The sequence below is a fragment of the Haliotis rufescens genome, unplaced genomic scaffold (assembly GCF_023055435.1).
Source record: "Haliotis rufescens isolate VD_foot unplaced genomic scaffold, xgHalRufe1.0.p SCAF_21, whole genome shotgun sequence".
NCBI classification, from domain to species: domain Eukaryota; kingdom Metazoa; phylum Mollusca; class Gastropoda; order Lepetellida; family Haliotidae; genus Haliotis; species Haliotis rufescens.
The window spans coordinates 9527354-9542239 of record NW_025963902.1 but is presented as its reverse complement, the minus strand read 5'-3'; the positions used below and the strand labels follow the sequence as shown (position 1 = coordinate 9542239).

The following is a 14886-nucleotide window of genomic DNA, read 5'->3' as shown; positions in this document are numbered from 1 at the left end:
AACATTTTGAGTTTTAAAAAGAAGAGAAATAATGTTTTAGATGTATATAAAGGTTCTAATTATAGGCTTGACTCGTAAAATAAATTAGCTCATAATTGGAAATTAGATCCGTTGTGCTGTTTTTAAACATTTGAGTTTTTCATTTAATGCATGCGTTTCTGTACACAAGTTAATTGAAAGTAATTGGGTTTTGAATAGTTTTGGGGGGTATTTTACGCAAATACGCAGCTTATCAGTAGCTCTGCATATCACTATGCATGCTGTATGAGTGAAATAATCTTGAATGTGATGTTAAGCCCCATTTCACCTTGCCCTTCTTAAATCACACACATATTTTAATGATTTTTTCAGTAAATGTTTCAGAAACTCTGATGTGGTACAGAGTGACCTACCCTAGCTATGTTATTTGGTTTGTCAGCCATATGTTGAATAACTTGCTTGCGGGTACAGACATATCAGATCAGTTTCTCATAAGTCCTGTTTACATCCGTCAGCCATTAGGGAAGGGTGGTCTAGCGTGCCACTTTTTGTTGTACAGAGTTGCATCCCTTAGCCATCCCAGGATCTGTTTTCGAAATCAATTATTTCCATGGTCCAGTGCAGACGTAACATATTTACTCGTTGAAGTGCTTGACGCTAATTAATTTAATCACCACGGTTGTGCTATACACTATTTGAAGTAAAAGTATTTAAAATGCAACATAAAATCTGCAAATTAGCAAAGCATGTGCTTCTTGAATTGTTGGAACCTTACCAATTCTAAACAGTTTTGATTTGAATGAAATTAATAATCTTCATATGGGCGGAAATACATCATCACCGGTATTATAGAATGCACTTTTCTCAGCGTTCCTAAACACACACAACACACACACACATAACACACAACACATACAAAACACACACACAATTCACACATAACACACACACATAACACACAACACATACAAAACACACACACAATTCACACATAACACACACACAACACACACACACATAACACACAACACATACAAAACACACACACAATTCACACATAACACACACAACACACACACACATAACACACAACACATACAAAACACACACACAATTCACACATAACACACACACAACACACACACACATAACACACAACACATACAAAACACACACACAATTCACACAACACACACACACATAACACACACATAACACACAACACATACAAAACACACACACAATTCACACATAACACACACATAACACACACACATAACACACACATAACACACACATTGCCCAGGACCAGAAACATAATACTTAAATGTTTTGACTTACTCACGTTCAAAATGACTTACAACAGTGCAAGTGTTCAACATAGTAACGTAATATCAAGTGGCAGATTTACCATCATAATTAATGATTATCAACCATGTCAAGAGCATAATACGTAAGTTATGATATATCAGGCTTCCATCATGGCGTCATGCACTTCATTGCAGCTTAATCATGTTAATTGTCTAGACAGATGTATGTCGAGGGAAAGACTAAGTTCTTCAGTGCATGAAGGTCGAGGTCATTGAGTTCTGAACCAGTTGTTTTGGTCATGCCCCAAACTTCAAAGTGGGAAAATCCTCCTCAATCTCTTAGCTATTGAAGAAATCACTCTGTCAATAATTGTGTTTACTTGTGGAAGCTCAACTTAGCTCAGCATTTATCCCTCAACACTGGCAAGAAACAGCTGATATCAAATACATGTGTCTTCCAAGGCATTCCAGCTGTTTAGAATTCCAGCTTATTGTTAACCCTTAAAGCACAGGGGCAGTTTATTTATTGATTGTAAAGGCAACATCCTGGTCTGAAAAGGGGGACAACTTACATGTTGGCCCTCTGGTTGCTGACCAGCCGAAATTATGGTTAGGCCCCTGAGTGTCAACACCCCTCCAGGCATCCAGAATACCACTTGGGGGACACTTACCATGTCTTGGCATCCCATTTAAGGGGATGCCCGAAGTTGCATGCTGGGATCTTTGAGTTTTTCTGTAACAGTACAAAAATTGGTAAAGTTTTAATCTTCATGATCATGTTAATCCTATAACTGTTATGATGTTTTGTTGTGAGGAGGTGACATGAAGCATTCTATAGCAAGACCAATCAGAGCCATGCTTTCAATTCTCATAGTGTTAAAATATCCAATACCCAGTGATACAAGGTCTCTTATTGGTTGTTTTTTAAAACACACTCAAGTCATTTTTTTATTGATCTTAGAGAGCTGGGCAAACTGGGAACTAATTGCATGTATGCTGACACTACTTCAGAAATCAGTTTTACATGATGATATTATGATTTTGTGGAGCTTTGACCACATTTTTCACCTAAGTATGTCTCTGCCTGACGAAAATGTTGAAGCAAATCCCGCATTAGAGATTCTCAGAGATGATAATCGACAACGATTCTAATAAAACATTGTGTTCCTCATAATATAGAAGTTGACATCCATATATGCTCTTCCTAAGTATGTGTATCACTTCCAAATGCCTTTCAAAGACCTGATTCTAATAAAGTTTAAACATGACTCTTTTTCACATGAAATTACTCGTGGATCGATGCTTATGATGTCAATCACTGGATTATCTGGTCCAGACTCAATTATTAACAGACCGCCATCATATAGCTGGAATATTTCTGAGTGTGGCAGAGCTCCAGATAAGCTGCGTATCTGCGTAAAATACGCATCAGAAATGCAGAAATACGCAGTAAAATCAAATCCAAGGCGCATCAAATACACACCGAACATTACAGATACGCTACAATAATAAAACTTGTGCGTATCATCAAAATATTGTGAAGTAACCCTGCGTATTCGATTAGCAAATCAGCAACTTATTTTGAAATTATAAACGGGCATTCCTTCAACCTTGCCAAACTGCACGGTGACAGTTACATCATGACCATTTGCCATCACACTTTCTTGTGGAAGTATCGTGGTATTTTTGAGTCCTATAAAGGTCCCGAACACACACGACACCAGTTTGGAGGGACGAATGAATAGTGTTTTTAAATATTTAACTTAAATACCCACGTGGAAAAAACTAGGGGGTAACAGAAATTTGAATACCCAGATAGAATTACTGATACCCAATGATTTTAAAATGCATGGGTAAAATACCCACCACACCAAAAGCTTATCTGGAGCTCTGGTGTGGAGTTAAACAACAAAGAAACAAAATCTTTTTTACCCCTCTGATTGCTCCAAAGATAGAGTGAGTCACAGACACTGATTATCTCATTCCTGCATGTTGAAGGATGATGCTGGAAGAGATTCGGCAGCTGACAGTTAATGGAGCCCTCTATACATGCAATATTTGTGTTGAGAAATGTCAGTGGTATAAATTATAAATGATGGCCTTTGTTTGCATGTAATCAGCTCAATTTATTGCAGAACATGCATATTATCATTATAATACTTCAGTAAACGGCTTTACAAGGAAGGAATGTCTAGCACTTATAAAGGCAATGTAACACTATGTTACCCTACAGTGTGGGAGTGGTGAGGTCAAATGGTGTTTAAGGTCACATTCAAAATTATTGCCGTTATATAGTGACGTGCATCTGTGTGCCTTGGTGTGTGTGTGCTTCTACTCTAAGTCAGGGGCGGTCGGGTAGCCTAGTGGTTAAAGCGTTCGCTCGTCATGCCGAAAACCCGGGTTCGATTCCTGACATGGGTACAATGTGTGAAGCCCATTTCTGGTGTCCCCCGCCGTGATATTGCTGGAATATTGCTAAAAGCGGCGTAAAACCAAACTCACTCACTCACTCTACTCTAAGTCCCGACTGATGCCAGCTTGTGCCAGCCCACATGCCACAGTTTAACATAAGTACCCCACTTAGACACAGTATACTGACTCCGAGCCGACCAGTCCTTGTTTTAGCCCCTTAATGCAGAGCGCCAGGCAGGGTAACAACAAGCACCATCTTTCAATGTCTTTTGGTATGACGCGGCCGGGGATTGAACTACCTACCTTACGCTTTCTGGGCAGATGCTACATCCACCCAACCACGGAGGCGGTCATGGTGCAGGTTAAGGGCACACTATTTTTGTAAGAATTGGTCTCCAGCAAGAGAAAACCCATGGATTGGGTGGTCAGGCTCGATGACTCCAGCATTTACAGACTCCCATCATGTAGGTTACTAAGTCGGGAAAGAATTCCAGATAAGTACAGTATGTTACTGATGAATGAAAAACAAATAAGTCTTAACATGACAAGACACCAAAAGATCATGAAGATAATTTATTTTTTTGGTAAAATATAGATGATTATACATATTGTTCACCATTTCTTACAAATAGTTGTGATAAAATCTTATGACTTTTTGTCTTCACCTAATCAAAAACTAACTGTAAAAAAGCACAACAGAAACCAATTGTCAAAAGTCATTTCTTACCTTCTAATTCAGTTTTATTTTGTCCATTGCGCCTTGATAAATATTTTAGGCCCAAACAAAAAATATTTTTCATATGTTCTTCATGTTGTTACGCTGACAGTCTTATGATCTTTTTCATCATTTAGCTGTTTGATGTCTCACTAGAACTGTGAGTTTTTCCTCTCAACACTTCAGTTCAAAAGAGACTTACCTGGTGGTCCCCAAAAGATTAAGCCTAAGATATGTCTTATATTTGACTTGATAAACAAAGTCAGAGAGAACCGTTTACTAAGGTCGAGGTAATGTCTAGATGATCAGCAGCAGCTAAAGGGTAAATATGCCAAACAGTTGTGAGTGGGAGGGTTAACACATGAATTGATGCCGATGGGGGGAATGTTTTGGCAGTGTCACAACAGAGTACATCCCTCCATCTCGCAGTGTGTAGAAGTGGGATGCTGCTACTGCTGCTGCTGCTGCCATGATGACTTACATGCATCAGATACAAACATGTGGATATAAGGTGAGGGATAGTTGGATGTGATATGAGTTTATTATGGCTGATGGGATAGTAATATGCAATGGTTTGACCTTTCCTGACCTGGTCAAAGGATGTTGGTAGATACTGGTAGCCTGAATACTGGCCGCAAAATCCTTCATCTTATACGCATTAAAATTGAAAATGGATGCCAAAAAAATATGGAAGGCAATTATTCCACTTGGATGCAGAAAATTTGTATTCATATTTAGTAAAGAATGCTATTTCATAATTTGGTAACACTTATAATTATCTTCTCTGCTTACGAGGTAATCATATAAAAAATACAACACATTGTCGGATGCTTCACAATCTTCTGGTGCAAGCTAACTTGTAGAATTGTTGCAGTTGGGGAACTCCATATCTATTTTTAACTGACTGCCTTATAGAGAACTGTAGGCCATTGTAACATTTATCTGTGACCCTCCTCCTTTTCTTGCTTGGTCCCCCTATTTTTTAACCCCAACAGTTACAGTTTTTGAGTCCTCTGGACCCCAATAATATATACCCCCCCCCCCCCCCCCCCCCCCGGTCCTTATAAATTATAGTGATAGCGTTTTGTATGTGAATTTATTGTCTACCATGATATGCTGATGTGGTTTGGTAAAATTTAGTTAAGAATGGTTAATAAATAGTGTTTCCCCTTTTTTCTCTACCCCTTCATCAGCCCCTGATTTGTGTGGTCTAGCTGGCACTCCAACCATAGGATTTTAGGGTTAGAATAGGTCTCCTGCAAACTATGCTTGTTGTAAGAGGCGTCTGAATGGATTGGGTGGTCAGGCTCGGTGACTTGGTTTATTATGTGTCATTGAAGCGCAGTTGCTCATGATGTCAACCGGATTGCATTTAGCATGTTCAGTATTCTAACTATGTTACCATCATTACAGTGGTTTGTAAGTAATCAAGTCTGGACCAGCAATCAAGTGATTGACGTCATGAGCTTCGATCCAAGCAGTTGGGATATAATGACATGCATCAACCATGTCATCAACCCCACCTGTGAAGACCCAGGATAGAATAGGTCTTCAGCAACCGATGTTTGCAGAAATAGGTGATTATGCTTGTCATAAGAGGCGACAAGCGGGATCGGGTGGTCAGGCTTGCTGACTTAGTTGATATATATCATTGTATACCAATTGTGTGGATTGATGCTCATGATGTCAGTCACAAGTTTGTCTGGTCCGGACTCAATTATTTACAGACTGCCGTTGCATAGCTGGAATATTGCTGAGTGTGGCGTTAAACATTAACAAACATACCTGACCACCCGATCCATTCAGCCTGATTAGTTTCTGATTTTAATTTGGCAGAATAATTCGATAACTGTGATTGTTTGTGGCTGTACCTTCAAAGGGGGTTGAAGTATCGTAAAATAATTGTCCCCCTGAGAGGGTGCGTAAGTCCCCCTTTCTTCAAAGTATGTTTCATTTTCTTGGATTTTAATCGTAGAATGCTTGTTGTTTTTTAAATACTTTGGCTTCAAATGTCTAACAATCACCAGTAGCCAGAGGGATGGTGTAAATCCTGTTTGGGTACCATGCAGGAAGCAGATGTACCGTAAGTCCCCATGGTCCCTAGTATGGTGTCCTAACTTTGGTTGCTGGTGATCTCTAGCCCATTTTTACAATGTATTGTTCAGAATTTTCATTTTCACATTTTCATGGTGACAATTGCTAGTTCTAAATCTATATCTGTGATAGTCTAGTGCTTTTACTGTCCTTTGTCGACAGATTTTAATATCTATATGAATGTATTATTACTGTATTACTTGATTTAGTCACTATATGGCTGAAATATTGCTGATGTGACTTTAAATCTCAACTCACTCACTCACTGTTTAGTTTCTTCTTACGACAAGCTTAGGTTGCTCAAGGTATCTATATTATTACCTACTGGTGTACTGGGTTTAAATATCCAATGCAGATATCCGTAGACTGGTTTTAATCGAAAGGTATGTATTACTCATTGTGAACACAGAGCGCAGTGTTGATATGAGGGTTATGGCAGTGTTTAGACAGTGTCTCATTTACTGTGTTGTACACTGTTAAACAAACTCTGGGGATGTTAGGCTCCTTGCATTCCTGATGGTATTACTCATAGACATTCAGCAATTATGTGAAACATTTCACAAACACTGTGACATAATGAGCCAGTTATGGAAGGAATATCAACAGCTGTTGCCTACACTGGGAGACCTGGCATTGAACACTGTTATGTGTAAAAGCAGAGTATCCTGGGACTCGCTCAATCGAGCCATGCCTTTTTGTTTTGTAGTTTGCACTGGCTTGGAAACAAATTCTTTTGGTTAATCAGTGCAGAAAGGTACAATGAAATGACTCCCCTATCCGTTCTATACGTGGTCTGACCCTCCAAGTTAGTTCATGTTTTTGACTTTTCTTATGAAGTTTGAAGGGATGATGTAAATCCTGCTAGGGTCCATGCAGGTAGCAAAGGTACTGTAAGTCCTCATGGTCCCTAGTATGGTGATCTACCTTCAGTTGCTGGCGATCTGGCTATTGATTTTATATTATATACTAGATTTAAATAAATTTCTGTGATAAATCTAGTTATTTTACTGTCCCTTGTTGGCAGGTTTTTATGTAAGTCCCTATGTATTTATATGTTTAACCCTTAATAGTCATGATATGGCTGAAATATTGCCGATGTGACTCTAAATTCTAACTCACTCTAACTCACTCACTCTAACTCACTCACTCATTGATTTTTTTTATCTTCAGTGAGAGATGTTTGTTTGTATGTTGTTTAACGTCGCACTCAGCAATATTCCAGCTATATGACCGCGGTCTGTAAGTAATCGAGTCTGGACCGGACAATCCAGTGATTGACATCATGAGCATCAATCCATGCAATTGAGATATGATCACATGCATCAACCAAGTCAGCAAGCCTGACCACCCGATCAAGTTAGTCGCCCCTTTGGCAAGCATGGGTAGCTCAGTGAGTTGTTCAGTGAGAGAACACAAGGCGGCACCATACATACCTGTTAGCATATGGATATTTTCCTAAACGAGGCCCTGATTACAGATGATAAGGAAAATAGTTTGTTTGAAATTTGTAAGTTGGAGATACATGTATCTTATGTATCTGAATGTAGTGATTGTATAGCTCTTTTGACCATGGTGACAGAGCTAAATGCTTGCATTTCATGGCTAATGTGACTTAACTATGGGATAGAGGTTCAGGATATGTGAGTGAGTGAGTGAGTTTAGTTTAACGCCGCTTTTAACAGTATTCCAGTCATATCACGGCGTGTCAGCTTAATGTGGGAGGAAAGCCAGAAGTGATGCAGGTCTCAGACGTTTACCACTTCGGTGAAACCCACGAGCACGGGTATGGTGCTGACAAACCTAGAAACATAATTGGGGCGAACCGGGATTCGAACCCACAATCATAGGTTTCTGGCGTGCCTAAGGGACGCAACTCTGCACAGCGAATCGCGGCGCCTTAGACGACTGGGCCACCCGTGCCCCCAGTTCAGGATATGTGTCAGAGCTACTGATTAATTAGGAAATATTCATCATGATGAAATGACTGCCTCCGTGAGAGCAGATGGTTGTTGCCTTTATTGTGTCATACCCGAAGATGTTAATATATGGTACTACTTATTACGCTGTTTGGCGCTCGGCATTTATGAAGGGGATAAAATCAGCTGGTCAGCTTGGAGTCTAATGTTTCTGAGTGGGATATTCATGTTAATATTTAACTGTGGCATGGTATCTCAGTAGGCTAGCACTATAAAACTTGCATGAATCTGCACCAGTACATTTGTAGCACAAACACATATTTGCTATGTAAGTGCAGTAAGCTTGAATGCTACATTCAACCAAGTTTCACCTCACCTCAAGGAGCTCTGTTGTGTCATTGGTGAGGCAGACATGACATGACATGAAATATTGTTCAAACCAGTGTTATACCAAACATGCCAAACTTCTTATGTATCAGGATAATCTTAACTGTATCAGGATGATCTTAACTGTATCAGGAATTAAGTATATCAGGGTGATCTTAACTGTATCAGTATGATCTTAACTGTATCAGGATGATCTTAACTGTATCAGGATAATCTTTACTGTATCAGGATGATCTTGCCTGTATCAGGATAATCTTTACTGTATCAGGATGATCTTGCCTGTATCAGGATGATCTTAACTGTATCAGGAATTAAGTATATCAGGGTGATCTTAACTGTATCAGTATGATCTTAACTGTATCAGGATGATCTTAACTGTATCAGGATGATCTTGCCTGTATCAGGATGATCTTAACTGTATCAGGAATTAAGTATATCAGGATGATCTTAAGTGTATCAGGATGATCTTAACTGTATCGGTATAATCTTAACTGTATCAGGATAATCTTAACTGTATCAGTATGATCTTAACTGTATCAGGATGATCTTAACTGTATCAGGATAATCTTTTCTGTATCAGGATGATCTTGCCTGTATCAGGATAATCTTTACTGTATCAGGATGATCTTGCCTGTATCAGGATGATCTTAACTGTATCAGGAATGAGGTATATAAGGATGATCTTACCTGTATCAGTATGATCTTATTTGTATCAGGATGATGTTAACTGTATCAGGGTAATCTTAACTGTATCAGGGTAATCTAAACTGTATCAGGATAATCTTAACTGTATCAGGATGATCTTAACTGTATCAGGATAATCTTTACTGTATCAGGATGATCTTGCCTGTATCAGGATAATCTTTACTGTATCAGGATGATCTTGCTTGTATCAGGATGATCTTAACTGTATCAGGAATTAAGTATATCAGGATGATCTTACCTGTATCAGTATGATCTTATTTGTATCAGGATGATGTTAACTGTATCAGGGTAATCTTAACTGTATCAGGGTAATCTAAACTGTATCAGGATAATCTTAACTGTATCAGGATGATCGTCACTGTATCAGGATAATCTTAACTGTATCAGAATGATCTTAAATGTATCAGGATGATCTTAACTGTATCAGGAATTAAGTATATCAGGATGATCTTAACTGTATCAGTGTGATCCTAACTGTATCACGATGATCTTAACTGTATCAGGATAATCTTAACTGTATCAGGATAATCTTAACTGTATCAGGATAATCTTAATTGTATCAGGATAATCTTAACTGTATCAGGATGATCTTAACTGTATCAGGATGATCTTAACTGTATCAGGATAATCTTAACTGTATCAGGATAATCTTAACTGTATCAGGATAATCTTAACTGTATCAGGAATTAAGTATATCAGGATGATCTTACCTGTATCAGTATGATTTTATTTGTATCAGGATGATGTTAACTGTATCAGGATAATCTTAACTGTATCAGGATGATCGTAACTGTATCAGGATGATCTTAACTGTATCAGGATAATCTTAACTGTATCAGGATGATCTTATGTGTATCAGGATAATCTTAACTGTATCAGGATAATCTTAACTGTATCAGGATAATCTTAACTGTATCAGGATAATCTTAATTGTATCATGATAATCTTAACTGTATCAGGATGATCTTAACTGTATCAGGATAATCTTAACTGTATCAGGATAATCTTAACTGTTTCAGGATGATCTTAACTGTATCAGGATAATCTTGACTGTAGTTCGACCCGTGAAGATTCGGGGATTCAGCAACCCATGCTTCCTGTAAAAGGCGACTATGCTTGGCTACTAACCTGATCAGGCCTGTGGGCCATGACGACTCACCAAAACAATAGATGTAATGCATCTTTGTGGTGTCAGGTGCAGATAATCACCTGCTTGTGCCCATCTGCTAATAAGCTGATCTAGTGTTGCCATCAACTGATTGAAGCCTCTTGTTCCCTGACAGTTGATAGCTGTGATCTTCACGGGGATCGCGTTACTGCTGCTCATCATTGGTGTGGCTGCAGCTGATTGGGTGGATGTCAAGTTCGTGTCTGTTAAGGATGGCTGGCGGTCCTGGGGCCTGTGGGAGGAGTGCTATGATGTTACCTCATCCCTAACGGCTTGTGTCAAGAAAGGTGAGATATTTGTTATGTTTATGCCTTCAATATTGTCTACAAAGTCAAGCTGGGAATGATGTACAATGCTCCTTTACTCTTTGGACGAGGATTGTTCCTGTGAAGAGCCGGGTTAGTACTTCGGCAACACGTGCTTATCGTAAGAGGACTCGTGAAGATCCGGGGAAAGAATAGGTCTTCAGCGAAGTGACTATGCTTGTCGTAAGAGGTGACTAACAGGATCGGGTGGTCAGGCTCGCTGACTTGGTTGATGCATGTCATCTTATCCTGACTGCGTAGATCAATGCTCATGATGTTAATCACTGGATTTTTGGTGAGATCAAATTTACTTCTAATGATATTTTCCTTGTAGTCAAAGGACATAAAACAACTTTATATAAGGCAAAATTAAAATGAAATGTGAGTGAGTGGGTTTGGGTTTACGCCGCTTTTAGCAATATTCCAGAAATATCACAGCTTCACACATTGTACCCATGTCGGGATGGGAACCCAGGTCTTTGGCGTGACGAGCGAATGATTTGACCACTAGACTACACGACCGCCCCAAATGAAATATGAAAACGATTTTGAATGACTAAACAGTATCACCTGATGAAAACTCTGATTTCTGCTTCAGATTGGATGTCGGCCTGTGCAGCCTTGACTCTTCTGTCCGTGTTTGGAGCAGTTGGAGCGTTAGGCCTGGGCATTTTTGGTCTGTGTACACACAAAAGAGTGCTGTACATCATTGCTGGAGTGTTGACAGCTGTTGGAGGTAATGAGAGTCATCAGTAACCCATACTTGTCCCCCTTGAATTTCTAGGTTAGAATTGGTCTTCAGTAACCCATACTTGCTCCCCTTGAATATCTGGGTTAGAATTGGTCTTCAGTAACCCATACTTGCCTCCCTTGAAGATCTGGGTTAGAATTGGTCTTCAGTAACCTCCCATACTTGCCCTTGTTGAAGATATGGGTTAGAATTGGTCTTCCGTAACCCATACTTGTCCCCCTTGAAGATCAGGGTAAGAATTGGCCTTCAGTAATCCATACTTGTCCCCTTTGATGATACAGGTTGGAAATTGGTCTTCAGTAACCCATACTTGTCCCCCTTGAAGATCAGGGTTAGAATTGGTCTTCAGTAACCCATACTTGCCCCCGTTGAAGATCTGGGTTAGAATAGGTCTTCAGCAACCCATGCTTGTCCCCCATGAAGATCTGGGTTAGAATTGGTCTTCAGTAACACATACTTCTCCCTTTGAAGATCAGGGTTAGAATTGGTCTTCAGTAACACATACTTGTCCCCTTGAAGATCTCTGTTAGAATTGGTCTTCAGTAACACATACTTGACCCCATTGAAGATCAGGGTTAGAATTGGTCTTCAGTAACCCATACTTGTCCCCCTTGAAGATCTGGGTTAGAATTGGTCTTCAGTAACACATACTTCTCCCCCTTGAAGATCTGGGTTAGAATTGGTCTTCAGTAACACATACTTGACCCCATTGAAGATCTCGGTTAGAATTGGTCTTCAGTAACCCATACTTCTCCCCCTTGAAGATCTGGGTTAGAATTGGTCTTCAGTAACACATACTTGTCCCCTTGAAGATCTGGGTTAGAATTGGTCTTCAGTAACACATACTCGTCCCCTTGAAGATCTGGGTTAGAATTGGTCTTCAGTAACACATACTTGTCCCCTTGAAGATCTGGGTTAGAATTGGTCTTCAGTAACTCATACTTGTCCCCCTTGAAGATCTGGGTTAGAATTGGTCTTCAGTAACACATACTCGTCCCCTTGAAGATCTGGGTTAGAATTGGTCTTCAGTAACCCATACTTGTCCCCCTTGAAGATCTGGGTTAGAATTGGTCTTCAGTAACACATACTTGACCCCATTGAAGATCTCGGTTAGAATTGGTCTTCAGTAACCCATACTTCTCCCCCTTGAAGATCTGGGTTAGAATTGGTCTTCAGTAACACATACTTGTCCCCTTGAAGATCTGGGTTAGAATTGGTCTTCAGTAACACATACTCGTCCCCTTGAAGATCTGGGTTAGAATTGGTCTTCAGTAACACATACTTGTCCCCTTGAAGATCTGGGTTAGAATTGGTCTTCAGTAACTCATACTTGTCCCCCTTGAAGATCTGGGTTAGAATTGGTCTTCAGTAACACATACTCGTCCCCTTGAAGATCTGGGTTAGAATTGGTCTTCAGTAACCCATACTTGTCCCCCTTGAAGATCTGGGTTAGAATTGGTCTTCAGTAACACATACTTGTCCCCTTGAAGATCTGGGTAAGAATTGGTCTTCAGTAACACATACTCGTCCCCTTGAAGATCTGGGTTAGAATTGGTCTTCAGTAACCCATACTTGTCCCCCTTGAAGATCTGGGTTAGAATTGGTCTTCAGTAACCCATACTTGTCCCCTTGAAGATCTGGGTTAGAATTGGTCTTCAGTAACACATACTCGTCCCCTTGAAGATCTGGGTTAGAATTGGTCTTCAGTAACACATACTCGTCCCCTTGAAGATCTGGGTTAGAATTGGTCTTCAGTAACCCATACTTGTCCCCCTTGAAGATCTGGGTTAGAATTGGTCTTCAGTAACCCATACTTGTCCCCTTGAAGATCTGGGTAAGAATTGGTCTTCAGTAACCCATACTTGTCCCCCTTGAAGATCTGGGTTAGAATTGGTCTTCAGTAACCCCCCATACTTGCCCTCGTTGAAGATCTGGGTTAGAATTGGTCTTCCGTAACCCATACTTGTCCCCCTTGAAGATCAGGGTTAGAATTGGTCTTCCGTAACCCATACTTGTCCCCCTTGAAGATCAGGGTTAGAATTGGTCTTCAGTAACACATACTCGTCCCCTTGAAGATCTGGGTTAGAATTGGTCTTCCGTAACCCATACTTGCCCCCCTTGAAGATCAGGGTTAGAATTGGTCTTCCGTAACCCATACTTGTCCCCCTTGAAGATCTGGGTTAGAATTGGTCTTCAGTAACACATACTTGTCCCCCTTGAAGATCTGGGTTAGAATTGGTCTTCAGTAACACATACTCGTCCCCTTGAAGATCTGGGTTAGAATTGGTCTTCAGTAACACATACTCGTCCCCTTGAAGATCTGGGTTAGAATTGGTCTTCAGTAACACATACTCGTCCCCTTGAAGATCTGGGTTAGAATTGGTCTTCAGTAACACATACTCGTCCCCTTGAAGATCTGGGTTAGAATTGGTCTTCAGTAACACATACTCGTCCCCTTGAAGATCTGGGTTAGAATTGGTCTTCAGTAACACATACTTGTCCCCTTGAAGATCTGGGTTAGAATTGGTCTTCAGTAACACATACTCGTCCCCTTGAAGATCTGGGTTAGAATTGGTCTTCAGTAACACATACTCGTCCCCTTGAAGATCTGGGTTAGAATTGGTCTTCAGTAACATATACTTGTCCCCCTTGAAGATCTGGGTTAGAATTGGTCTTCAGTAACACATACTCGTCCCCTTGAAGATCTGGGTTAGAATTGGTCTTCAGTAACACATACTCGTCCCCTTGAAGATCTGGGTTAGAATTGGTCTTCATTTACTCATTATTGTCCTGATTGGGTTAGAAGTGATCTCCAGCAACCCATGCTTGTCTCAAAGGGCGATGAACGGGATTGGGTGGCCAGACTCGCTAACTTGGTTTATGCATGTCATCATATCCCAGTTACTTAGATCAATGCTCATGACGTCAATCACTGGATTGTTTGGCACAGACTGGATTATTTACAGACCACTCATATAGCTGGAATATTCTATAAACTTATATGACAGCAAATAGACAAGAAGTAGCAGTTTTCTGGTGAATTGTCTGCAAGTGTTTAAAGGACCAATTGCCAAGACTGGGTGTTGCTATGGTTACTGAACCATGATTTATGACCATTATGAGCATAGTATGGTACTGTGGTTA

General features: G+C 40.0%; 1 protein-coding gene across 2 annotated transcripts in view; it reads left to right on the top strand.

Annotated features, from left to right (window-relative positions):
* Positions 1–14886, top strand: part of LOC124150820 (p53 apoptosis effector related to PMP-22-like) — a 33667-nt gene that overhangs the window by 8911 nt on the left and 9870 nt on the right. The window contains exons 1-3 of one of the 2 annotated variants that reach the window (XM_046522897.2): positions 4819–4927; positions 10802–10973; positions 11590–11727. In XM_046522897.2, coding sequence (XP_046378853.1) covers positions 4886–4927; positions 10802–10973; positions 11590–11727 — 352 coding nt within the window. In that variant the 5' untranslated portion in view covers positions 4819–4885. Of the gene's footprint in view, positions 1–4818; positions 4928–10801; positions 10974–11589; positions 11728–14886 lie in introns of those variants that run through there. The other variant, XM_046522898.2, reaches the window with a different exon arrangement.